The 25438-nt window shown below is 32.4% G+C and overlaps 7 protein-coding genes across 9 annotated transcripts; 5 read left to right on the top strand and 2 right to left on the bottom strand.

Moving 5' to 3' along the window:
* Window positions 1-462: 462 nt before the first annotated feature.
* LOC119601739 (glycine-rich protein DOT1-like) lies at window positions 463-1218 on the top strand. Its single transcript, XM_037952877.1, has 2 exons — window positions 463-644; window positions 712-1218. The coding sequence occupies exons 1-2, from the start codon at window positions 590-592 to the stop codon at window positions 1128-1130; spliced, it is 474 nt and encodes a 157-aa protein (XP_037808805.1). The 5' UTR covers window positions 463-589; the 3' UTR covers window positions 1131-1218.
* Window positions 1219-9425: 8207 nt separating this feature from the next.
* On the top strand, window positions 9426-9835 carry LOC119601761 (glycine-rich selenoprotein-like). The gene is made up of 2 exons (XM_037952903.1): window positions 9426-9562; window positions 9623-9835. Exons 1-2 carry the CDS (start codon window positions 9505-9507, stop codon window positions 9727-9729), a joined length of 165 nt encoding a protein of 54 aa, XP_037808831.1. The 5' UTR covers window positions 9426-9504; the 3' UTR covers window positions 9730-9835.
* Window positions 9836-15594: 5759 nt separating this feature from the next.
* On the top strand, window positions 15595-16516 carry LOC119601768 (rRNA 2'-O-methyltransferase fibrillarin-like). 2 transcript variants are annotated; one of them, XM_037952912.1, is made up of 3 exons: window positions 15595-15693; window positions 15767-16064; window positions 16138-16516. In XM_037952912.1, the coding sequence occupies exons 1-2, from the start codon at window positions 15639-15641 to the stop codon at window positions 16039-16041; spliced, it is 330 nt and encodes a 109-aa protein (XP_037808840.1). In that variant the 5' UTR covers window positions 15595-15638; the 3' UTR covers window positions 16042-16064; window positions 16138-16516. The 2 variants fall into 2 exon arrangements, with proteins under 2 accessions (XP_037808840.1, XP_037808839.1); XM_037952911.1 differs by lacking the exon at window positions 16138-16516 and having other exon boundaries at window positions 15767-16132.
* Window positions 16517-17702: 1186 nt separating this feature from the next.
* Window positions 17703-18326, bottom strand: LOC119601770 (putative glycine-rich cell wall structural protein 1). The gene is made up of 2 exons (XM_037952914.1): window positions 18217-18326; window positions 17703-18140 (listed from the first exon to the last, which is right to left on the bottom strand). Exons 1-2 carry the CDS (start codon window positions 18269-18271, stop codon window positions 17950-17952), a joined length of 246 nt encoding a protein of 81 aa, XP_037808842.1. The 5' UTR covers window positions 18272-18326; the 3' UTR covers window positions 17703-17949.
* Window positions 18327-18664: 338 nt separating this feature from the next.
* LOC119601769 (putative glycine-rich cell wall structural protein 1) lies at window positions 18665-19288 on the top strand. The gene is made up of 2 exons (XM_037952913.1): window positions 18665-18774; window positions 18851-19288. The coding sequence occupies exons 1-2, from the start codon at window positions 18720-18722 to the stop codon at window positions 19039-19041; spliced, it is 246 nt and encodes an 81-aa protein (XP_037808841.1). The 5' UTR covers window positions 18665-18719; the 3' UTR covers window positions 19042-19288.
* Window positions 19289-20697: 1409 nt separating this feature from the next.
* On the top strand, window positions 20698-21339 carry LOC119601751 (glycine-rich RNA-binding protein 10-like). Its single transcript, XM_037952891.1, has 2 exons — window positions 20698-20722; window positions 20954-21339. Exons 1-2 carry the CDS (start codon window positions 20698-20700, stop codon window positions 21337-21339), a joined length of 411 nt encoding a protein of 136 aa, XP_037808819.1.
* Window positions 21340-24529: 3190 nt separating this feature from the next.
* LOC119601746 (rRNA 2'-O-methyltransferase fibrillarin-like) lies at window positions 24530-25319 on the bottom strand. 2 transcript variants are annotated; one of them, XM_037952887.1, is made up of 3 exons: window positions 25123-25319; window positions 24939-25057; window positions 24530-24870 (listed from the first exon to the last, which is right to left on the bottom strand). In XM_037952887.1, exons 2-3 carry the CDS (start codon window positions 24991-24993, stop codon window positions 24680-24682), a joined length of 246 nt encoding a protein of 81 aa, XP_037808815.1. In that variant the 5' UTR covers window positions 24994-25057; window positions 25123-25319; the 3' UTR covers window positions 24530-24679. The 2 variants fall into 2 exon arrangements, with proteins under 2 accessions (XP_037808815.1, XP_037808814.1); XM_037952886.1 differs by having other exon boundaries at window positions 24939-25319.
* Between the last annotated feature and the right edge of the window lie 119 nt (window positions 25320-25438).

A 25438-nucleotide genomic window follows, 5' to 3' on the forward strand; every position in this document is an offset into this window, starting at 1 on the left:
AGATAGATAGATAGATAGATAGATAGATAGATAGATAGATAGATAGATAGATAGATAGATAGATAGATAGATAGATAGATAGATAGATAGATAGATAGATAGATAGATAGATAGATAGATAGATAGATAGTAGATAGATAGATAGATAGATAGATAGATAGATAGATAGATAGATAGATAGATAGATAGATAGATAGATAGATAGATAGATAGATAGATAGATAGATAGATAGATAGATAGATAGATAGATAGATAGATAGATAGATCGATAGATAATATAGATAGATGGATATGTAGATCGCTTTTCAAACGATACTTTTGGAATTTTCTTTTTTTATTTTAATTCATTTAAGGTAGCGAAACATCCCGGGTACTCTAGATTCATATACTTTAAACAATTTCAAAATTCAAAGAAATAATAACAAACAATTTTTCAAAAACACAAAAATATAAAAACCCCAGACAGGTGTCACTCATTTTGCAGTACTGGACTGAAAATTAAATTCAATCATCTGTTAAATTGTAATTAATCAGTAAACTAAAACCTGTTGATGAACGCAGTCGTTATTCGGTAAATTTTAAGGAAAAATGAAAATTACAATTGCATGTTTTTTAACCACTTTTGTGGTGATATTTAGTGAAGGTACGAGTTTTTAATTGCAAATAAACAATAAAAATATGATATATTTAATTATACTATTTTTTTTTAGTGACCTCACAGGCTGGTAGACCCGGTGCTTATGGAGGTGGAGGAGGCGGTGGTGGACCCTTAGGTGGAGGTGGTGGAAGACCTGGCGGTGGTTATGGGGGACAAGGTGGTGGCTTTGGTGGTCAAGGTGGTGGATATGGTGGTCAAGGTGGTGGCTATGGTGGTCAAGGTGGTGGCTATGGTGGTCAAGGTGGTAGCTATGGTGGTCAAGGTGGTGCCGGTGGATTTGGCGGTCAACCTGGACAACCCGGTCAACCTGGCGGTAGTGGAGGCAGCGGTTTTGGAGGCAGTGGTGGTTACGGTGGCAGTGGCGGCTATGGAGGAAGCGGTGGTTATGGAGGTCAGGCAGGCCAACCAGGACAACCTGGTCAACCTGGTGGTTTTGGTGGTAGAGGAGGTGATGGTGGATATGGTCGTTAATAAAATGATGTAGTTAGTAATCTCGATTAGACGTTATATTCCTAATAAAGAATTTGTTATTTGCCCGTAAGGGCGACATATTGAAAAAAATAGGTCATGTATTTTCTATCAAAATGTTTTCCGTAAAGATAGCTTTCAGAAAAACATAAAATTTTTTATATATATGATCTTAAAAATCGTTTATTTTTGCATTCATAAATGATATTGCCGTTAAAAATGCCCGATTTATTAAATAAACATATTGAAAAAATAGGTCATGTATTTTCTATGAAAATGTTTTCCGTAAAGATACCTTTCAGAAAAACATAAAATTTTTTATATATATGATATTAAAAATCGTTTATTTTTGCATCCATGAATGATATTGCCGTTAAAAATGTCCGATTTATTAAATAAAAACTATTTCGCCCCTCTGTGTGCTCATGGCTATGCTACACCCAAGCAATATGCTCCCTGAACTTCCTGTGTAGTTGATCTAAGACACCATTCTTATTGTTCTTCTACATAACGCCTAACATTAATATGCTTTGTTGGTTGTTTTATTTTTCGATCCATTTTAGTTTCTATCCAAAATTATCTAAAGTACAAAATGTTTAAAATTTTACAACTTTTTGTTACATTTGTACCACTGGAGACACATCGAATGGGATTGATATATTCAGAAACATCAAAGTAAAAGTATCGGAGTACCATGTACCCAATGATTTTTTTCTTAATTGCCTTAAGGTATACAACACTTTGGTATAAAATGTATGTTAAACAAATAAGCGTAATATAAACGGCAAGTGGAGAATCTTATACACCATTCAGAATGATATATTTAAAATTTCCATTTAACATTTCATCCATGGTTAATAAAATAAAATTCAGTTATTACAGAAACTTATTCCTCATACTTTTTGATCGAAAAGGGTTTCAATCAAAATGCTGTTAGAATTGGGATATCAATTGATGTCTGTTTGATTGATTGATTCGCCCAAATTCATGTCGAAATAAGAGCTAAACGAGTAAATTAACAATAATATATTTTTTTCTTAAGATTGCCAAGGAAAAAGTAATAAGTTTTAATGGCGCAGTAGATTTCAAAATAATTTTGGCAAAATTAAGCGATTGCGGGGGAATTATTTAAAATGTTTTTTTCATCAATATGATACTAAAACGTAGTAAAACGCAAATTAATTATATCAGTTCCTATGAAATTGTCTTTATAATCAACACATGGGCTGTCATTTAAATAAAAAAAGTTTTCTGACATACAAATCCCCAACCCAGCAGCATTTTATATAAGCTTCAATTACACTTCTAAAAATAATCTCTTAAAGACCAAATCTTGAAACTATGTACTCGAACTTCATATATGTATGTTAGTTTATCTCTGCGTTTGTACTTTTCTAATTATCTTAAATTTTGAGAACGGATAGCGGGAAATCTGGAGTACTTTCAATATTTCCGAAAAATGTGCGATATTTTAAGGTATTTATTCTACAAAAAGTCTATAGTCTAGTCTATAGTCTAGTCTACTCTATAGTCTAGTCTATAGTCTTGTCTATAGTCTAGTCTATAGTCTAGTCTATAGTCTATTCTATAGTCTAGTCTATAGTCTAGTCTATAGTCTAGTCTATAGTCTAGCCTATAGTCTAGTCTATAGTCTAGTCTATAGTCTAGTCCATAGTCTAGTCTATAGTCTAGTCTATAGTCTAGTCTATAGTCTAGTCTATAGTCTATTCTATAGTCTAGTCTATAGTCTAGTCTATAGTCTAGTCTATAGTCTAGTCTATAGTCTAGCCCTATAGTCTAGTCTATAGTCTAGTCTATAGTCTAGTCCATAGTCTAGTCTTAGTCTAGTCTATAGTCTAGTCTATAGTCTAGTCTATAGTCTAGTCTATAGTCTAGTCTATAGTCTAGTCTATAGTCTAGTTTATAGTCTAGTTTATAGTCTAGTCTATAGTCTAGTCTATAGTCTAGTCTATAGTCTAGTCTATAGTCTAGTCTATAGTCTAGTCTATATGTCTAGTCTATAGTCTAGTCTATAGTCTAGTCTATAGTCTAGTCTATAGTCTAGTCTATAGTCTAGTCTATAGTCTAGTCTATAGTCTAGTCTATAGTCTTGTCTATAGTCTAGTCTATAGTCTAGTCTATAGTCTTGTCTATAGTATAGTCTATAGTCTAGTCTATAATCTAGTCTATAATCTAGTCTATAGTCTAGTCTATAGTCTAGTCTAGTCTAGTCTATAGTCTAGTCTATAGTCTAGTCTATAGTCTAGTCTATAGTCTAGTCTATAGTCTAGTCTATAGTCTAGTCTATAGTCTAGTCTATAGTCTAGTCTATAGTCTAGTCTCTAGTCTAGTCTAGTCTAGTCTATAGTCTAGTCTATAGTCTAGTCTATAGTCTAGTCTATAGTCTAGTCTATAGTCTAGTCTATAGTCTAGTCTATAGTCTAGTCTATAGTCTAATCTATAGTCTAGTCTATAGTCTAGTCTATAGTCTAGTCTATGGTCTAGTCTATAGTCTAGTCTATAGTCTAGTCTATAGTCTAGTCTATAGTCTAGTCTATAGTCTAGTCTATAGTCTAGTCTATAGTCTAGTCTATAGTCTCGTCTATAGTCTAGTCATAGTCTAGTCTATAGTCTAGTCTATAGTCTAGTCTATAGTCTAGTCTATAGTCTAGTCTATAGTCTAGTCTATAGTCTAGTCTATAGTCTAGTCTATAGTCTAGTCTATAGTCTAGTCTATAGTCTAGTCTATAGTCTAGTCTATAGTCTAGTCTATAGTCTAGTCTATAGTCTAGTCTATAGTCTAGTCTATAGTCTAGTCTATAGTCTGGTCTATAGTCTAGTCTATAGTCTAGTCTATAGTCTAGTCTAGTCTAGTCTATAGTCTAGTCTATAGTCTAGTCTATAGTCTAGTCTATAGTCTAGTCTATAGTCTAGTCTATAGTCTAGTCTATAGTCTAGTCTATAGTCTAGTCTATAGTCTAGTATATAGTCTAGTCTATAGTCTAGTCTATAGTCTAGTCTATAGTCTAGTCTATAGCCTAGTCTATAGTCTAGTCTATAGTCTAGTCTATAGTCTAGTCTATAGTCTAGTCTATAGTCTAGTCTATAGTCTAGTCTATAGTCTAGTATATAGTCTAGTCTATAGTCTAGTCTATAGTCTAGTCTATAGTCTAGTCTATAGCCTAGTCTATAGTCTAGTCTATAGTCTAGTCTATAGTCTAGTCTATAGTCTAGTCTATAGCCTAGTCTATAGTTAGTCTATAGACTAGACATAAGATATATAAAAGGTTGTACAATGTACATTATAGTCTAGTATATAGTCTAGTATATAGTCTAGTCTATAGTCTGGTCTATAGTCTAGTCTATAGTCTAGTCTTAGTATAGTCTAGTCTATAGTCTAGTCAGTCTATAGTCTAGTCTATAGTATAGTCTAGTCTATAGTCTAGTCTATAGTCTAGTCTATAGTCTAGTCTATAGTCTAGTCTATAGTCTAGTCTATAGTCTAGTCTATAGTCTAGTCTATAGTCTAGTCTATAGTCTAGTCTATAGACTAGTCTAGTCTAGTCTATAGTCTAGTCTATAGTCTAGTCTATCGTCTAGTCTATGTTAGTATATAGTCTAGTCTATAGTCTAGTCTATAGTCTAGTCTATAGTCTAGTCTATAGTCTAGTCTATAGTGTAGCATAGTCTAGTCATAGTCTAGTCTATAGTCTAGTCTATAGTCTAGTCTATAGTCTAGTCTATAGTCTAGTCTATAGTCTAGTCTATAGTCTAGTCTATAGTCTAGTCTATAGTCTAGTCTATAGTCTAGTCTATAGTCTAGTCTATAGTCTAGTCTATAGTCTAGTCTATAGTCTAGTCTATAGTCTAGTCTATAGTCTAGTCTATAGTCTAGTCTATAGTCTAGTCTATAGTCTAGTCTATAGTCTAGTCTATAGTCTAGTCTATAGTCTAGTCTATAGTCTAGTCTATAGTCTAGTCTATAGTCTAGTCTATAGTCTAGTCTATAGTCTAGTCTATAGTCTAGTCTATAGTCTAGTCTATAGTCTAGTCTATAGTCTAGTCTATAGTCTAGTCTATAGTCTAGTCTATAGTCTAGTCTATAGTCTAGTCTATAGTCTAGTCTATAGTCTAGTCTATAGTCTAGTCTATAGTCTAGTCTATAGTCTAGTCTATAGTCTAGTATAGTCTAGTCTATAGTCTAGTCTATAGTCTAGTCAGTATAGTCTAAGTCTAGTCTATAGTCTAGTATATAGTCTAGTCTATAGTCTAGTCTATAGTCTAGTCTATAGTCTAGTCTATAGTCTAGTCTATAGTCTAGTCTATAGTCTAGTCTATAGTCTAGTCTATAGTCTAGTCTATAGTCTAGTCTATAGTCTAGTCTATAGTCTAGTATAGTCTAGTCTATAGTCTAGTCTATAGTCTAGTCTATAGTCTAGTCTATAGTCTAGTCTATAGTCTAGTCTATAGTCTAGTCTATAGTCTAGTCTATAGTCTAGTCTATAGTCTAGTCTATAGTCTAGTCTATAGTCTAGTCTATAGTCTAGTCTATAGTCTAGTCTATAGTCTAGTCTATAGTCTAGTCTATAGTCTAGTCTATAGTCTAGTCTATAGTCTAGTCTATAGTCTAGTCTATAGTCTAGTCTATAGTCTAGTCTATAGTCTAGTCTATAGTCTAGTCTATAGTCTAGTCTATAGTCTAGTCTATAGTCTAGTCTATAGTCTAGTATAGTCTTGTCTATAGTCTAGTCTATAGTCTAGTCTATAGTCTAGTCTATAGTCTAGTCTATAGTCTAGTCTATAGTCTAGTCTATAGTCTAGTCTATAGTCTAGTCTATAGTCTAGTCTATAGTCTAGTCTATAGTCTAGTCTATAGTCTAGTCTAGTTTATAGTCTAGTCTGTAGTCTAGTCTATAGTCTAGTCTAGTTTATAGTCTAGTCTATAGTCTAGTCTATAGTCCAGTCTATAGTCTAGTCTATAGTCTAGTCTATAGTCTAGTCTAGTCTATAGTCTAGTCTATAGTCTAGTCTATAGTCTAGTCTATAGTCTATAGTCTAGTCTATAGTCTATAGTCTGGTCTATAGTCTAGTCTATAGTCTAGTCTATAGTCTAGTCTATAGTCTAGTCTATAGTCTAGATTATAGTCTAGTCTATAGTCTAGTCTAGTCTATAGTCTAGGTCTATAGTCTAGTCTATAGTCTAGTCTAGTATATAGTCTAGTCTATAGTCTAGTCTATAGTCTAGTCTATAGTCTAGTCTATAGTCTAGTCTATAGTCTAGTCTATAGTCTAGTCTATAGTCTAGTCTATAGTCTAGTCTATAGTCTAGTCTATAGTCTAGTCTTTAGTCTAATCTATAGTGTAGTCTATAGCGTAGTCTATAGTGTAGTCTATAGTGTAGTCTATAGTGTAGTCTATAGTGTAGTCTATAGTCTAGTCTAGTCTAGTCTATAGTCTAGTCTATAGTCTAGTCTATAGTGTAGTCTATAGTCTAGTCTATAGTCTAGTCTATAGTCTAGTCTATAGTCTAGTCTATAGTCTAGTCTATAGTCTAGTCTATAGTCTAGTCTATAGTCTAGTCTATAGTCTAGTCTATGTCTAGTCTATAGTCTAGTCTATAGTCTAGTCTATAGTCTAGTCAATAGTCTAGTCTATAGTCTAGTCTATAGTCTAGTCTATAGTCTAGTATATACTCTAGTCTATTGTCTAGTCTATAGTCTAGTCTAGTCTATAGTCTAGTCTATAGTCTAGTCTATAGTCTAGTCTATAGTCTAGTCTATAGTCTAGTCTATAGTCTAGTCTATAGTCTAGTCTATAGTCTAGTCTATAGTATAGTCTATAGTCTAGTCTATTGTCTAGTCTGTAGTCTAGTCTATATTCTGGTCTATAGTCTAGACTATGGTCTAGTATATGGTCAAGTCTGTAGTCAAGTTTATAGTCTAGTCTATAATCTAGTCTATAGTCTAGTCTAAAGTCTAGTCTATAGTCTAGTCTATAGTATATTTTATAGTCTAGTCTATAGTCTAGCCTATAGACTACATATAAAAGGTTCTACATTATAGCGTCGAAAAAATGTATTATGAAAATTTTTAACGCATTGATAAACCTACTGTGTTCTTTTCAAAATTTGTCTTTGAGATCGTAAGATATTATTTTTTTGCGAAGGGGCAGTGAAAAAGCTGCTGCCACGGGCACATGTTTGTCAGAAATACTTTTCAAATTCAAATGACAGGTAATTGTGTTATAAATAATAAGAATTTCATAGGAACTGATATAATAAATTTTTATTTTATTACGTTTTTAATATCATATTTGTTATAAAAAACAAATAACAACACCTGTTACTTGAAGTAATTCACCACAATTACTTAATTTGGGCAAAATTAAATTAAAATTAGATCTGCTGCGCCATAATAAATTACAAATCAAAAGATTAAAATAAGTTCGTTTAACATTTAAATATTACTTATGACTTGTGTGCAGTTTGGTCGAATTCGATTATATTCAAATTTTACAAACGTCATTTTTGGATGGAAATCCCTTCTTTCCTGGCGAAATTATGACATGGTAATCGATTGTACCGTTTCATATTGGTAGAAAATTTGCGCAGAAACTATATTTTAGTTTTATATATTAAAATTAGATCATATATGTGTTTAAATTTAAATGCAGCAATGCATACATACATACATACTACATACATACATAACATACATACATAAAGTACAGACCCAGACAGACATACATACATACATACAGACAGACAGACATACATACATCAGTACATACACATACTACATACAGAATACATACATACAGACAGACATACATACAACCGGACATACATACATCACAGGACTATAGACATACATACATACATACAATACAGCCAGACAGACATACATACCATACATACAGACATACAGACATACATACATAATACATACATACATACATACATACAGACATACATACATACATACTACATACATACAGACAGAAATACAAATACAGACATACATACATACACATACATACATACATACAGACATACATACATACATACATACATACATACATACATACATACATACATACAATACATACATACATACATACATAAACATACATACATACATACATACATACATACATACATACACATACATACATACATACATACATACATACATACATTTGATTTTAAGTGGAATGTTTTACTTTGCTTTTATTAACATTTACGTATACGTGTTAATGATTTCAAATATTAAGTATACGCCTAATTTATAGAAGCACTTGAAATATTTTTAACACGTAAAAAATCGATTATTTTTAAGTTTTTTTTGCGATTTTGATCTTGAAGATGAAGTTTTTTTCGGATTTTTTATGATTACAATTTCGGTTCTTTAAGAGCTACAACTTTGCCTCAAAGAGTAAATTTCTGTTCTTTATTCAAGGGTTACGGTTGTATGGGAGCTAGGAGAAATAATGAAACATTAACCATTTTCAATAGGCTTCGTCCTTGGGTCATAAGAAGAATATGTGCCACATTTAATCATATTATCTTGAATCAGAAAGTAATTCTGAGCCGATTACATTATGGTGGGGGTTGGAGCAATATTTTTGTGTGTTGCAAACATCAGCACAAAAACATAATAGCCTCCCCAAAAACATAATAGCCCAATTAACCTATTGAAAATTCTTCCATTTTTTCCAAATGTTCAGATGTATGTCAATGTTTTTCGTGCAAAATTTGAGGATTCTATCTATATGGGAGGTGGCATGAACTCCAATTCCAAATTTTTTAAATTGAATGGCAAATTTCAGGAAATGCCCCAACATCTTTGGCATTCAAATTTTCAATAAATCTGTCAGAAATGGTTTCGAGAAGATTCATCATCTGCAAAACGGAAATATGAGCAAAAATCCTAGTATTCCAGTCTATTATACGGAGGTCTTATAGTTAAAATCTCTTAAAGAAATTTCATGATGATAGGTCCATAATTGTTCTAAAATATACTTTAAATTTATGACATTTCTTTATAATCGAAAATGCAACTAACATTTAATACAGACACACATTAGTACTTAATGAAAAATATAATTTAAATTAATTAAACACACAATGTTTTCTTAGAAATAATTTTATTAATTACTGCTTTTTAAATGTTAAAAAATAACATAAGATATTAGGAATCCGTTGAAAAATCATAAATTTTATATTGCTCGTGTTTGTTTTTTTTATTAATAAAAATTCTTAAAAATACTAATTTCACGTTTTTGATTTTTGAAGCAAAAACGCATTTAAAATCTTGATATAAATAATAGTCTCAACACTTCAAACCCACATCATTGTCTCATCATCGCTTTCAATAAGATGAAATTCTACGCTTTCTTTATATTTTTGGTATTGGCTTTGTTAGCAAGTGCTATGGGTAAGTAGAAAAATAAATTGTTAATTTTTTTCTTTTGTAAATATTTGTGTTTTTAAAAAGGCAATCCTAATCCCGAGCCACAGCCAGGTGGTGGAGGAGGAGGTGGCGGTGGAGGCGGTGATTATGGAGGTGGTGGCGGCGGAGGAGGCGGTGGTGGTGGAAGATAAATGGCGTATTCCACCACATGCAGGAATATATATTTTTTTAATTCATTAATTTAGGTGTTAATTATTGTAAAATAATTAAAATAAAAATTATTGTTATTTAAAAAAAGATTTTATATTATTTAACATTATATTTACAAAATACTGATTTATGCCTCATTGGGCGACGTATTAATCCTCCTGTTATCGAACAACAGTTAAAGATATCATATGGTCTTAGGGAACACTCTTCAATCAGATTGTTGCGCTAGTTCTTTGACAGTCTATAGCCTTATAAATTGACCTGCATTACGGTAGATGTCGTTGGATCCAAGCCTACGCCTTAGACATAAGTAAGCGAGCAGTATCCTTCTTTCCCTAAGGTGAACCAGACTGGGAAGGCGTAGGATATGAGAGGTTCAAATAATTGGCGATAGAGTAAAAGATCTATCTTCCTATACATTGCCCACGTGACTATATACTGATCTGTAAGGAAATCACATATCTTTCTACAGAAGTTCCTTCTGAATTCCATTTCTGTCAAGACCCAACCTTAAAACCGTATTAAATGATAGCCAGGATATCACTCCCCATCCGATATCCTGTCATTAATTTTATCCTGAATAAACCTCTGCTTCCCAAAATAACGAGAGAGATGATATTATTCGATAATTCCCACTCTAACTCTAGATCTAAGATTCATTATCGTTTCAAGCCATAACTTTTTCCATACTTATGGAAAGCTTCCAATTCATACAGTGATTTATCAATATCGGAAAAATATCCTCTTCTATTTAATGTCAGGAATTCTGGTCAGATCTAAGTTATCATTATCGTTTCAAGCAATAACTTTTTCCATACTTATGGAAAGCTTCCAATTCATAAAGTGATTTATCAATATCGGAAAAATATCCTCTTCTATTTAATGTCAGGAATTCTGGTCAGATCTATGTTATCATTATCGTTTCAAGCAATAACTTTTTCCATACTTATGGAAAGCTTCCAATTCATAAAGTGATTTATCAATATCGGAAAAATATCCTCTTCTGTTTAATGTCTGGAATTCTGTGCGGCGCACAACATTTATTATTGGCCCTTCTCCATAAGCCAGTCACAATTACCCTGGTCCTAATCAGAAGTTGCACATTCGAGTTTTCCTCATCCGCAGTACTAGTATCGCTAAACAGCTCTCGAAATATATGTTTTGTCAAGTCCAGTTCTATTTAAAGTATATATATGGCTGAAATACTCCAACAGAAGTGCAGGCTTGACTATATGTTCAGCGACTTCCTTGACAGTCAGACAGTGTTGCCCCTGAATTATTCTGTCCATATTCCTAATATATGCCTTCAGAATAGCAGTATTTTTTTTCTCAGCGATGAATGGCAAAAAATAAGGTGGACTCCTCTTTTACCCATCAGGACCATTGCGTTTATATATGCTTGACTCTTCGACTCAATTAATTGGTCAATGTATTTAATTTGACACGTCATGAGACATAGGATTAGGTTTTTTTTTCAAAGTAAATGTTCTAGAAATTCAAATTTTGCCATATAATATTCGACACGTGATTGTTTCATTTAAAACTTAGTTGTGTGAAACGAATTTTATTAAGATCGCAATAATAAAAACTCTAGAATTTTAATTATTAAAAATGCCACAATACTTTACAAAAAAAAATCCCCTAAGTTTTAGTAAAGAAGCACAGTAATACGTGATGGAAAATGTCATTTAAATCAATTAAATACATAATGCCGTATAAATTACTACTTTTTAAATGTAAACAATTGAGGAGTTTAGAAGCGAAAGGCGGCAATCTCCAGTTCTGTATTTTTAGAATTGAAAAAAATATTTGCAAAGATATTTAGTTAGTTAGTTAGTTAGTTAGTTAGTTAGTTAGTTAGTTAGTTAGTCGTTAGTTAGTTAGTAGTTAAGTTAGTTAGTTAGTTAGTTAGTAGTTAGTTAGTTAGTTAGTTAGTTTAGTTAGTTAGTTAGTAGTTAGGTAGTTAGTTAGTTCGTTAGTTAGTTAGTTAGTAGTTAGTTAGTAGTTAGTTAGTTAGTTAGTTAGTTAGTTAGTAGTTAGTTAGTTAGTAGTTAGTTAGTTAGTTAGTTAGTTAGTTAGTTAGTTAGTTAGTTAGTAGTTAGTTAGTAGTTAGTTAGTTAGTTAGTTAGTTAGTTAGTAGTTAGTAGTTAGTTAGTTAGTTAGTAGTAGTTAGTTAGAGTTAGTTAGTTAGTTAGTTAGTTAGTTAGTTAGTAGTTAGTAGTTAGTTAGTTAGTAGTTAGTTAGTAGTAGTTAGTTAGTTAGTTAGTTAGTTAGTTAGTTAGTGTTAGTTAGTTAGTTAGTTAGTTAGGAGTTAGTTAGTTAGTTATTAGTTAGTTAGTAGTTAGTTAGTTAGTTAGTTAGTTAGTTAGTTAGTTAGTTAGTTAGTTAGTTAGTAGTTAGTTAGTTAGTTAGTTAGTTAGTTAGTTAGTTAGTTAGTTAGTTAGTTAGTTAGTTAGTTAGTTAGTTAGTTAGTTAGTTAGTAGTTAGTTAGTTAGTTAGTTAGTTAGTTAGTTAGTTAGTTAGTTAGTTAGTTAGTTAGTTAGTTAGTTAGTTAGTTAGTTAGTTAGTTAGTTAGTTAGTTAGTTAGTTAGTTAGTTAGTTAGTTAGTTAGTTAGTTAGTTAGTTAGTTGTAGTTAGTTAGTAGTTAGTTAGTAGTTAGTTAGTTAGTTAGTAGTTAGTTAGTTAGTTAGTTAGTTAGTTAGTTAGTTAGTTAGTTAGTTAGTTAGTAGTTAGTTAGTTAGTTAGTTAGTTAGTTAGTTAGTTAGTTAGTTAGTTAGTTAGTTAGTTAGTTAGTTAGTTAGTTAGTAGTTAGTTAGTTAGTTAGTTAGTTAGTTAGTTAGTTAGTTAGTTAGTTAGTTAGTTAGTTAGTAGTTAGTTAGTTAGTTAGTTAGTTAGTTAGTTAGTTAGTTAGTTAGTTAGTTAGTTAGTTAGTTAGTTAGTTAGTTAGTTAGTTAGTAGTTAGTTAGTTAGTTAGTTAGTTAGTTAGTTAGTTAGTTAGTTAGTTAGTTAGTTAGTTAGTTAGTTAGTAGTTAGTTAGTTAGTTAGTTAGTTAGTTAGTTAGTTAGTTAGTTAGTTAGTTAGTTAGTTAGTTAGTTAGTTAGTTAGTTAGTTAGTTAGTTAGTTAGTTAGTTAGTTAGTTAGTTAGTTAGTTAGTTAGTTAGTTAGTTAGTTAGTTAGTTAGTTAGTTAGTTAGTTAGTTAGTTAGTTAGTTAGTTAGTTAGTTAGTTAGTTAGTTAGTTAGTTAGTTAGTTAGTTAGTTAGTTAGTTAGTTAGTTAGTTAGTTAGTTAGTTAGTTAGTTAGTTAGTTAGTTAGTTAGTTAGTTAGTTAGTTAGTTAGTTAGTAGTTAGTTAGTTAGTTAGTTAGTTAGTAGTTAGTAGTTAGTTAGTTAGTTAGTTAGTAGTTAGTTAGTTAGTAGTTAGTTAGTTAGTTAGTTAGTTAGTTAGTTAGTTAGTTAGTTAGTTAGTTAGTTAGTTAGTTAGTTAGTTAGTTAGTTAGTTAGTTAGTTAGTTAGTTAGTTAGTTAGTTAGTTAGTTAGTTAGTTAGTAGTTAGTTAGTTTAGTTAGTTAGTTAGTTAGTTAGTTAGTTAGTTAGTTAGTTAGTTAGTTAGTTAGTTAGTTAGTTAGTAGTTAGTTAGTTAGTTAGTTAGTTAGTTAGTTAGTTAGTAGTTAGTTAGTTAGTTAGTTAGTTAGTTAGTTAGTTAGTTAGTTAGTTAGTTAGTTAGTTAGTTAGTTAGTTAGTTAGTTAGTTAGTTAGTTAGTTAGTTAGTTAGTTAGTTAGTTAGTTAGTTAGTTAGTTAGTTAGTTAGTTAGTTAGTTAGTTAGTTAGTTAGTTAGTTAGTTAGTTAGTTAGTTAGTTAGTTAGTAGTTAGTTAGTTAGTTAGTGTTAGTTAGTTAGTTAGTTAGTTAGTTAGTTAGTTAGTTAGTTAGTTAGTTAGTTAGTTAGTTAGTTAGTTAGTTAGTTAGTTAGTTAGTTAGTTAGTTAGTTAGTTAGTTAGTTAGTTAGTTAGTAGTAGTAGTTAGTTAGTAGTTAGTTAGTTAGTTAGTTAGTTAGTTAGTAGTTAGTTAGTTAGTTAGTTAGTTAGTTAGTTAGTAGTTAGTTAGTTAGTTAGTTAGTTAGTTAGTTAGTTGGAGATTGCTACCTTTGCTTCTATATACCTCCATTGTACTTAGTTTCTTTTAGCTAGATTAATTACAGATTTTTTCAAGGTTTTATTTACAAACTTAATCGTTTTTTATCTTTGTAGATGTAAATTCTTAGAAATGGTAATTTTAAGATTTGCCTAGATTTTCAAAACAAAAACGTATTGAAATCTTGATATAAATAATAGGTTTAGCCCCTAAATCCAACATCATTGTCTAGTTTTCCTTGTCAATAAGATGAAATTCTACGCTTCATTTATTTTGGTATTAGCTTTAATAGCTTGTGCTTTGGGTAAGTTGTGGGGCAATCGTATAAATTGTGAAAGTGATATAAAATATTTTCACTTTTTTTAAGGTAATCCTTTGCCAAATCCTAAACCCTTAGGTGGCGGAGGAGGAGGTGGCGGCGGTGGAGGAGGAGGTGGTGGCGGTGGAGGAGGAGGTGGTGGCAAGTAAATTGGCTTCGGATATATGGTGGTGGCAAGTAAATTGAGCTCCGGATGTATCCACCATTTATATAGAATAAATAAATAAAAGTATTGTTATAAAAAAAAAACTTTAATTCCTTCGATGTGACATTCGATATCGAAACGTGTTACTTATTTACATGCTTGGGTATTCAATCGATTAACCTTCGTTCGATTTATAGTTTGTTTTTGTCGAAAGACCTCTTTTCTGGCGTGCCACTGAAATAAATACCTTTGTCTAATAGTAACCAAACGGTCTATATCTATGGCTAAGATTCCCACTAAACCAACCCCTTTGCGGATACTTGGGATGTTATAAGGGACAGTAAGAGGGTACTATTAGGTTCTGCTAGGTTAGGAAATATACCTAGGCCAATATCGGAGCTGTGTTCACTCCTTTTCATGTAAAGCTACCTTGATTTCCATTATCTTTAAACTAAATCCTTACCTCTGTGAGAGTATTCAGTTAGAACTATCTTATAATCCAATACGGACTTAGATTAAAACTTATCACCTGATATAGCTAAGTATACATGGACAAATGTCATCCTATGGCACATACATATACATATTATATCGTGCACCTCGCAGCTTATCTATTTGTTTTTTAGCATGTAGTTGATTCAGTTACTTTAAGTTTCTGAGAATACGGACCAAATGAGCGGTAAAGGTGTTCAATTTTGTTCTAAACTACTTAGGAAATATAAAGATTGGACGATAATCGGAACGCACCAATGCCATTGAAAGTTGCAAAAATGGAACATTATAACTATAAAGCTGTTATACTGCTCCGTTTAGCTTTAATTACGAAGGAGCTCATTTGTGTCTAAGAACTTTAATTGTATAAAGACTGGGCATGCGGATTGAACAAAGACGACTATTGCATACTCTACGCATTCGGACCATGAAAGATCAGATCTTGTATATTATTCAAAATTAGCCTTTATACTTTTATTATTATCGGGATATGAACTATGAGTTAATTAATAATACTGCGTTCAAAGCCATTTTTATAAATCTGTAGGGTATTTCTTTGAGATTTTCCCGGAATATGTATATATTTATTACCATTATTTTTTTAGATTGGTCCCAATGTGCCTTGTTGAGATGATAACATTTGCTGATTTTATGCGCATTATACGAGTTTTTTTCCAAGAATAGAAATATTTATTTACATTTTATATTATAATTTTAATAAAAATAATTTTGAAATCTACTTAATTAGGTATAAATACCAGTTTACAATGTTGTTTTTACTTTAGAGTGGTTTTAACTTTTCCACAATGAAATTATACGTTTTACTGATTTTTGTTTTGGCTTTAATAACCTTGACGTTAGGTAAGTCTCGTTGGTTTGTTTGGATGGGATGGACGAGTATTTATTTATATATATTAAAACATTCATATTTTAGGTCGCGAAGGACGTGAACATGGTCAACCAGGTCAACCTGGTTTACCGGGGGGCTTAGATGGAAAGGGGGGTGACGGTGGTAGAGGCGGTGGTGGTTCTGATGGCGGTAGAGGAGGTGGATATGATGGTGGTAAAGGTGGCGGTTCTGATGGCGGTAATGGTGGCGGTTCTGATGGTGGTAAGGGTGGAAAAGGAGGCGGTGGTTGCAACGGTGGTGGTGGTGGCGGTAGCGGCAAAGGTGGCAAGGGTGGAGATGGTGGAAAATGCATTGACTAACAGTTTTTTGGAAAATGTTTAAGGTTTTCAAATGTTTAAAATTTATAATTAAAATTGAATTTTTTAATAAAAACATTTCTTTTTAAAACATTTTAGTAATTTTAATAAATTCCTGACATGTCCCAGCAAAAACTACACTTACAAGATAAGCAAAGTGGAGCTACTTACTTTTTGAGTAAACTTTTATTCCTCGATGTTAAAAAATAAGTGATTTCAAATAAACTTACCCAACATAACCGGATTATAAGCCATCCGGGTTATAATGGTACTTTTTGAATTCCCTCTAATATGAAATCAAATCACATGAAATTAAACATGACCGTGAATGTGAATGTTATTGAATGAGAACCTATAAGAAAGAACTTTTTGGTACTTTTTCCTTATTCAAATAGTACTTTTAGATGTTTCTATAAAATAGAATTAAAACACAAAAAATTTAACTTTCACAGTCTTGATTGAATGAAAATCTGTAAGAGGGAACTTTTTGGTACTTTTTCGTTATCAAAAAACAACATTTTATACCCTTTCCTTATACAAATAGTACTTTTATATTTTTCTATAAAATGGAACCAAAATACACAAAATTAAACTTTCACGGTCCTGATTGAATGAAGATCGATAAGAGGGAACGTTTTTGGTACTTTTTTATTATTCAGAGAGCAATATTTTGGTACTTTTTTTATTCAAATGGCGCTTTTAGAATATTCTATACTATGGAATCTAATCACATGAAATTAAACATTCACAGTTCTGATTGAATGAGAATGCACAGTGGGGCAGAATGGAAATTTTTTGGAAATAAATCTGGCATTTCTAAACGGCTGATCCGATCGGGATAAAATTTGGCGTGAGCGTAGCCAAGGAGTATTCGAGTTTAAGTTTTGAAGATGAACCCTGCAGATGCCCCAGGGAATGTAAATGAGGGAACTTTTTTGGCACTTTTTCGTTATTCAAAAAGCTACATTTTGGTTCTTTTTCGTTATTTTAATGGTACTTTTTGAATTTTCTATAAAATGGAACCAAAACACATGAAATTAAACATTCAAGGTCCTTACTAAATGAAAATGTATAAGAGGGAACTGTTTTTGGTACTTTTTCGTTGCTCAAAAAGCAATATTTGGTACGTTTGTGCTCTTCAAATAATACTTTTAGAATTTTCTATCATATGGAATCAAATTACATGGAATTAAACATTCAAGGTCCCGACTAAATGAAAATGTATAAGAGGGAACTGTTTTTGGTACTTTTTCGTTGTTCAAAAAGCAACATTTTGATACTTTTTTATTCTTCAAATATTACTTTTAGAATTTTCTTTCGAATCACATGAAATTAAACATTCACGGTCCTGATTGAATGAGAATCTATATGAGGGAATTTTTTTTTTTGGTACTTTTTGGTTATTCAAAAAGCAACATTTTAGCACTTTTTCCTTATTCAAATAGTACTTTTAGATTTTCCTATAAAATGGAACCAAAACTCCAAAAATTTAACATTCACGGTCCTGATTGAATGAGCATCTGTAAGAGGGAACTTTTTGGTACTTTTTCGTTATTCAAAAAGAAATATTTTGGTACATTTTTACTCTTCAAATGGTACTTTTTGAATTTTCTATAATATGGAATCGAATCACATGAAATTAAACAGTCAAGGTCTTGATTGAATGCGATTTTATGAAAGTGATTTTTTTGACTTTTTAGTTCTTCAAATGGTACATTTAGAAAATTCTATAATATGGAATCTATTCACAAGAAATTAAACATTCACGGTCCTGAATGAATGAGAATCTATGAAAAGCAACTTTTTAGTACTTTTTCTTTCTCCAAATGGTTCTTTTTTGTAAAATAATATATTATTTAATTTTTTTCTAAATTTTAAAACAATAATGAAAACTTAATTATATTATGCCTATTAGGGACAGGGAGGCAACCAAGAAGGCCTTATACAATCAGGTCCTGCAGCACCACCGGATCCACCCGGTCCATTTCCATTTCCACCGCCTCCGACACCTCCTCCACCACCACCAGACTCACAATTACAACCGCGACCAGTACCGCCGCCGCCTCCACCACCTCCTCCTCCACCATCAGGCAGGGGAGAAGCTGAAAAGTATAAAGAAAATTAAGTAAATTTTAAACTGAATGTTTTATATATATATTTATTTTTTTTAATACAAACCTCTAATAAATACCAGTAGAACACACAAATATGTCAATAACACTAGATATCTCATGTTCAGTTTCTCAAGCGAATTTAATGACTGAATTAATTTTGTTTATCACTTGGAGATTTTTATACTTTTGCAAAATATTTGTTTAAAATATTCAATAAATTCCAAATGTATTTCAATTAGATTTGTAAACAAACTGAGGGATATTTTATTAACCCTTTTGTCTAAAAATTACACAATTAAGGGGTCTGATGGTGAATTAATTTATTTGTTCATTACAATACAAATTTGTATTGTAATGAACAAATAAATTAATTCACCATCAGACCCCTTAATTGTGTAATTTTTAGACAAAAGGGTTAATAAAATATCCCTCAGTTTGTTTACAAATCTAATTGAAATACATTTGGAATTTATTGAATATTTTAAACAAATATTTTGCAAAAGTATAAAAATCTCCAAGTGATAAACAAAATTAATTCAGTCATTAAATTCGCTTGAGAAACTGAACATGAGATATCTAGTGTTATTGACATATTTGTGTGTTCTACTGGTATTTATTAGAGGTTTGTATTAAAAAAAATAAATATATATATAAAACATTCAGTTTAAAATTTACTTAATTTTCTTTATACTTTTCAGCTTCTCCCCTGCCTGATGGTGGAGGAGGAGGTGGTGGAGGCGGCGGCGGTACTGGTCGCGGTTGTAATTGTGAGTCTGGTGGTGGTGGAGGAGGTGTCGGAGGCGGTGGAAATGGAAATGGACCGGGTGGATCCGGTGGTGCTGCAGGACCTGATTGTATAAGGCCTTCTTGGTTGCCTCCCTGTCCCTAATAGGCATAATATAATTAAGTTTTCATTATTGTTTTAAAATTTAGAAAAAAATTAAATAATATATTATTTTACAAAAAAGAACCATTTGGAGAAAGAAAAAGTACTAAAAAGTTGCTTTTCATAGATTCTCATTCATTCAGGACCGTGAATGTTTAATTTCTTGTGAATAGATTCCATATTATAGAATTTTCTAAATGTACCATTTGAAGAACTAAAAAGTCAAAAAAATCACTTTCATAAAATCGCATTCAATCAAGACCTTGACTGTTTAATTTCATGTGATTCGATTCCATATTATAGAAAATTCAAAAAGTACCATTTGAAGAGTAAAAATGTACCAAAATATTTCTTTTTGAATAACGAAAAAGTACCAAAAAGTTCCCTCTTACAGATGCTCATTCAATCAGGACCGTGAATGTTAAATTTTTGGAGTTTTGGTTCCATTTTATAGGAAAATCTAAAAGTACTATTTGAATAAGGAAAAAGTGCTAAAATGTTGCTTTTTGAATAACCAAAAAGTACCAAAAAAAAAAATTCCCTCATATAGATTCTCATTCAATCAGGACCGTGAATGTTTAATTTCATGTGATTCGAAAGAAAATTCTAAAAGTAATATTTGAAGAATAAAAAAGTATCAAAATGTTGCTTTTTGAACAACGAAAAAGTACCAAAAACAGTTCCCTCTTATACATTTTCATTTAGTCGGGACCTTGAATGTTTAATTCCATGTAATTTGATTCCATATGATAGAAAATTCTAAAAGTATTATTTGAAGAGCACAAACGTACCAAATATTGCTTTTTGAGCAACGAAAAAGTACCAAAAACAGTTCCCTCTTATACATTTTCATTTAGTAAGGACCTTGAATGTTTAATTTCATGTGTTTTGGTTCCATTTTATAGAAAATTCAAAAAGTACCATTAAAATAACGAAAAAGAACCAAAATGTAGCTTTTTGAATAACGAAAAAGTGCCAAAAAAGTTCCCTCATTTACATTCCCTGGGGCATCTGCAGGGTTCATCTTCAAAACTTAAACTCGAATACTCCTTGGCTACGCTCACGCCAAATTTTATCCCGATCGGATCAGCCGTTTAGAAATGCCAGATTTATTTCCAAAAAATTTCCATTCTGCCCCACTGTGCATTCTCATTCAATCAGAACTGTGAATGTTTAATTTCATGTGATTAGATTCCATAGTATAGAATATTCTAAAAGCGCCATTTGAATAAAAAAAGTACCAAAATATTGCTCTCTGAATAATAAAAAAGTACCAAAAACGTTCCCTCTTATCGATCTTCATTCAATCAGGACCGTGAAAGTTTAATTTTGTGTATTTTGGTTCCATTTTATAGAAAAATATAAAAGTACTATTTGTATAAGGAAAGGGTATAAAATGTTGTTTTTTGATAACGAAAAAGTACCAAAAAGTTCCCTCTTACAGATTTTCATTCAATCAAGACTGTGAAAGTTAAATTTTTTGTGTTTTAATTCTATTTTATAGAAACATCTAAAAGTACTATTTGAATAAGGAAAAAGTACCAAAAAGTTCTTTCTTATAGGTTCTCATTCAATAACATTCACATTCACGGTCATGTTTAATTTCATGTGATTTGATTTCATATTAGAGGGAATTCAAAAAGTACCATTATAACCCGGATGGCTTATAATCCGGTTATGTTGGGTAAGTTTATTTGAAATCACTTATTTTTTAACATCGAGGAATAAAAGTTTACTCAAAAAGTAAGTAGCTCCACTTTGCTTATCTTGTAAGTGTAGTTTTTGCTGGGACATGTCAGGAATTTATTAAAATTACTAAAATGTTTTAAAAAGAAATGTTTTTATTAAAAAATTCAATTTTAATTATAAATTTTAAACATTTGAAAACCTTAAACATTTTCCAAAAAACTGTTAGTCAATGCATTTTCCACCATCTCCACCCTTGCCACCTTTGCCGCTACCGCCACCACCACCACCGTTGCAACCACCGCCTCCTTTTCCACCCTTACCACCATCAGAACCGCCACCATTACCGCCATCAGAACCGCCACCTTTACCACCATCATATCCACCTCCTCTACCGCCATCAGAACCACCACCGCCTCTACCACCGGTGGTGGTTCTGATGGCGGTAGAGGAGGTGGATATGATGGTGGTAAAGGTGGCGGTTCTGATGGCGGTAATGGTGGCGGTTCTGATGGTGGTAAGGGTGGAAAAGGAGGCGGTGGTTGCAACGGTGGTGGTGGTGGCGGTAGCGGCAAAGGTGGCAAGGGTGGAGATGGTGGAAAATGCATTGACTAACAGTTTTTTGGAAAATGTTTAAGGTGGTAACCTTATTTACCGAGCAGGATGACGATGGTCACACGCGCGTTGTAGTGTAGCAGAGCAGAGGTAACCGAGATGGTAATCGAATCCACAACCACCAGTCTAACTTTATTTTTCAGAAATTTACCCAAAAAAGTTTTGAAAACCCTCAAAAATTGGATTTTTTAGTTTTTTGGCGGGGTTAACGAAACCCTTTACACAACATATTGGACCATCTTAAATGGGTTACTGTAGTAAATTCATTCGTCTGAGTCCGTTCGTTCTTATACATTCTGATGAGACTTATCGTCCTGCTTTTGTTGGGGTTACCGCATCGGTTTTTAGTGGTCCTAAGTCCCATTATTTCAAATAAACTAATGAAATTCTCTCTCTATGTATTAATTTCAGCTCTCTTTACGTTGGTTATAGCTCTCTTACAGAAGGCTGTACATCTCGACGGTAGTAGATCTTGTTTTACGGGTTTTCAATGTAGATCCCCATACACGTTTTCAAATAGTTGAATTTCAGAACATTTGTGTGAGGGCAACACGTGTAAAGTCGGTGTAGCTGAGTTGACAAACATTGGTCGTTGTTCTTTGAACTTTGAGTTATTCGTGGGAACGACACAATTGTTCGTCTTATTTGGTATTATGGTCATTTTAAAAGATGAACTGCTTTAGACAGAACGCTTTAGTATCTAATAAGGACCTAGAATATTTATACTTTTGTGGGTCTACAACTAATATTTCGCTGAGTTACAAACGGAATAACAAAATCAATATACCCAACCCATAAGAATCACTTGAAATATTATTTGCACTTGAAGAATCACTTGAAATATTATTTGCAGAATTTAAGGCGTTTCTTTAAATTAACTCTTAATATTTTGACTTTTTTCAGGTGTAAAATATGTTATAAAAGTTGTACTTTAAGTGATTTTTGTTTTATAACTTTGTGAGTATTACCAAAGAATATTTATTACATATTCTTTGGTAGTACTAATCTACACTTACAGTTTCTATAAAATAATACAATATTAGAATACAGGTAGAAGTTCATGTTATCAAGAATTGAATTTTTTGAATTTTTAAAAATATGTCGCAAGTTGACGGACAGACATCTCAGAATCAGAAAGTTGTTGTGAGTCGATTGGAACATTCTCAGGTAAGATGTCTAAGTGCTTAACCTGAACACCTGTCTTGACTGCCATCCATATACAAGTACTCGAGACATCTAATCTCTTGCCATAGTAGCCTTGTTGCGGAATGACAGTCAGCATGGGATCAATCCCATTGCAAACCCCGACAAGGAAAAAGCAATCACTGGTCTAAAGTCAATAGAAGGGGAGACAAACCCAACATCAGGTGAAATCAAAGGTGACCACCCTTTAGATGTCATGAAAGATTGCATTATTTAAAGTGCAATCCCCATCAACTAATGACCCATTCCAGTGTATTCCTATAACTTTTAAAGCCCGCGCAATCACATTACTGAGATGGCCCTTTTGATTCTGCAACAGCACCGAATCAGGATCTCTCTGTATGTCAGATAATGTGACAAAGAATGTAGGAATTTCCAAAGTCAATTCGAACCCAATAATTGCCCCGACATGTTGAGTGGCAGGTGTCAACCATAAGTCGCGTAGCAAGAAACTATATGCATCCTGTTGAGATGGCAACAGCACCAAGAACTTTCCTGAAATAAAAGGTCTTATAAATCAGTACTGGTCACCTGTCGGGCAGAGGAGTCTTTCCCGATCGTTCACTAATTACATCAGTTCCATTCTCAGACCATAAAGAACGATCTACGGAATGACAAGCAACTACCAAGTGTCAACCTGAGAAATCCCCAATCTATACTGGCGCCCTACTACGCGAAGAGTAAGAGATACTCAACGAATTCAGGAATACAGCATAAGTTGCTCTGTCACATCACCCAGTGACATCTGTTGAGATGGCAACAGCGCCGGAGAGAGAATCCAGACATATATGGCATAGGAAATATCAGTCCTTAAACCAATATACTCTCCCCGCGAATTTGGGTTTAAACCACTACTACGTGGATCCGGAAGGAACCTCAACCAACTGATCAGCCAGGACATGTCCTGCGGGAAACTGGCCACCCGTAGTGCCAGATTATATAGAGCTCTGGTTCGACCCCATGTCAAATCATTAAAAGGAAAGGCCGAGGATACATTTTATTATCACCAGTTTATAGTCCCTGTAGACTAGAGGTATTAGTAGCACCTCTTTTCCCCGGGATATTGCAACAACACCAAGATGGAGATTTTACTAAGGTAACATACCCCCGGTGGAATCCTTAGGCAAATACGAACCCAATATGTTTGATCGTTATAAATTATATTTACAAAGCATAATAAACTCCGCATTATAGTAGTGTAGGTTATAAATACCGAAAACCATGCTTTAAGTGAAGATATCTCGGAGCAGAATGAAGATGTGCCAGATGTTAAGTCTTTATTTTAAAGTTGACTTTCAAATGGTATACCAAATTTTATAAATAAAGTATTCTAGGCGCAGTTTTAACATGTCAAAAAGGGTCAAAATTGGGGTTTTTCAAACTTCAGGACACGATATCCCAAATCCCAGATTTGATGAAGAAAATCCGAGGTCAGATTTGGTTTAATCTTGGCTCAATACTTTAGAAAAGTAAAATTTGAGTTTCTACTTTTTTTTTTTAAATTTGTCGGCCTGTGTAATCGGCAATGAAAAAGCTAATGTAATTGCTGTAAATTGAAAAGACTTTGAGGAAATTTATCTGATTAAAAACATGGGCTTGGTAGATAGGAGCATTAAAAGGACTGGTCCTGGACTGATTCGTGGCACAACTATACAAAATTGGACGAACAGATTCTGATCAATATAGAACTTGTGTGGAGAAAACAGTGAAACACTTTCTCTGTCATTGCCAGGCTTTTGTCGAAATTGGATCCAAATATCTTAAGAGCGATGTTATTTCAGATATTACATCCCTTAGGAATACTGATAAAAAACATCTAACTAAATTAAATGTCTAAAGATTGGATGATCATTCCTTTCATAGATTAAAGTCTTTACATCAATATTATGCAAAACAGGCCCGATAGTGGCCTTCAGTTCTGATGTAATATGTCGATCAAATTTAATCGATTAACCGTAGTTTGAATCTTCTAATAACTAAGTTAATATGTAATTAATAAAATGCATCTATTAATATTTTCACTTCAATCAAACTACTAACTTAGAACAGTATTTATAAATTTATAATTTATACTAAGTATTTTTTTTAAATAACAATCAAAACTTAACAATTTTTAACCTATCATATTGAAGTTGTTTTATGGACAGGGAGGCAACCAAGAAGGACGCACACAATCAGGTCCACCTGCACCACCTGGTCCACCCGGTCCATTTCCATGACCACCACCACCGCCTCCGCCACCTCCTCCTCCACCACCGGGTTCACAATTACAACCGCGACCCCCACCACCGCCGCCTCCACCACCTCCACCGCCAGGCAGGGGAGAAGCTAAAAAATAAAAAAGAAAATTAAATAAACTATAATAAAAATTCCTCAATTCTATACAAAATACAAACCTTTAATAAATGCCAATAGAGCACACAAATATGTCAAAAACAACAGAAATTTCATGTTTATTTTCTCAAGTGAATGTAATGACTGAATAAAATTCGCTTATCGCCTAGAGATTTTTATACTTTGACAAAATATTCGTTTAGAATATTTATTAACAAACTGATAAGGGAAATCCTAAGTACATACATGGAAATCACCGATTTAGCAGAATTTTTACTGTTACTCAAGTAATAAACGTATTTTAAATAATAAAACTGTTTACGAAATTTTTGTTAGTTCACATCATGGATTTTCCAAATCAATACATGCATACATATACTGCTGCTATACAGTTATAACTGTGAAAGTAGCAAACATCTCTGACATTCGATTAGCTTTACATATTCTATTCAATGTTTGCTCTTTTCGGATAGGTGAGGTAATGATCATTTTCCCTATTTTATTATTTTATTTGTATTCAACGGCTTATTGACCAATTTCGTGCGATTGTGTATTTTTGACT

Source organism: Lucilia sericata, unplaced genomic scaffold, assembly GCF_015586225.1.
Source record: "Lucilia sericata isolate MDLA Ls3-8-SP2 unplaced genomic scaffold, ASM1558622v1 Contig000187F_arrow, whole genome shotgun sequence".
In the NCBI taxonomy this organism is placed as follows: Eukaryota; Metazoa; Arthropoda; class Insecta; order Diptera; family Calliphoridae; genus Lucilia; species Lucilia sericata.

Bases quoted from the DNA above. Each gene is read 5' to 3' on its own strand.
- LOC119601739 (XM_037952877.1), top strand. From the start codon at position 590: ATGAAAATTACAATTGCATGTTTTTTAACCACTTTTGTGGTGATATTT. The intron at 645-711 runs GTACGAGTTTTT...ATTTTTTTTTAG, and splicing joins TGTGGTGATATTTAGTGAAG to TGACCTCACAGGCTGGTAGA.
- LOC119601761 (XM_037952903.1), top strand. From the start codon at position 9,505: ATGAAATTCTACGCTTTCTTTATATTTTTGGTATTGGCTTTGTTAGCA. The intron at 9,563-9,622 runs GTAAGTAGAAAA...GTTTTTAAAAAG, and splicing joins TTTGTTAGCAAGTGCTATGG to GCAATCCTAATCCCGAGCCA.
- LOC119601768 (XM_037952912.1), top strand. From the start codon at position 15,639: ATGAAATTATACGTTTTACTGATTTTTGTTTTGGCTTTAATAACCTTG. The intron at 15,694-15,766 runs GTAAGTCTCGTT...TTCATATTTTAG, and splicing joins TTTAATAACCTTGACGTTAG to GTCGCGAAGGACGTGAACAT.
- LOC119601770 (XM_037952914.1), bottom strand. From the start codon at position 18,271: ATGAGATATCTAGTGTTATTGACATATTTGTGTGTTCTACTGGTATTT. The intron at 18,141-18,216 runs GTTTGTATTAAA...TATACTTTTCAG, and splicing joins TCTACTGGTATTTATTAGAG to CTTCTCCCCTGCCTGATGGT.
- LOC119601769 (XM_037952913.1), top strand. From the start codon at position 18,720: ATGAGATATCTAGTGTTATTGACATATTTGTGTGTTCTACTGGTATTT. The intron at 18,775-18,850 runs GTTTGTATTAAA...TATACTTTTCAG, and splicing joins TCTACTGGTATTTATTAGAG to CTTCTCCCCTGCCTGATGGT.
- LOC119601751 (XM_037952891.1), top strand. From the start codon at position 20,698: ATGGCTTATAATCCGGTTATGTTGG. The intron at 20,723-20,953 runs GTAAGTTTATTT...AAAAACTGTTAG, and splicing joins TTATAATCCGGTTATGTTGG to TCAATGCATTTTCCACCATC.
- LOC119601746 (XM_037952887.1), bottom strand. From the start codon at position 24,993: ATGAAATTTCTGTTGTTTTTGACATATTTGTGTGCTCTATTGGCATTT. The intron at 24,871-24,938 runs GTTTGTATTTTG...TTTATTTTTTAG, and splicing joins TCTATTGGCATTTATTAAAG to CTTCTCCCCTGCCTGGCGGT.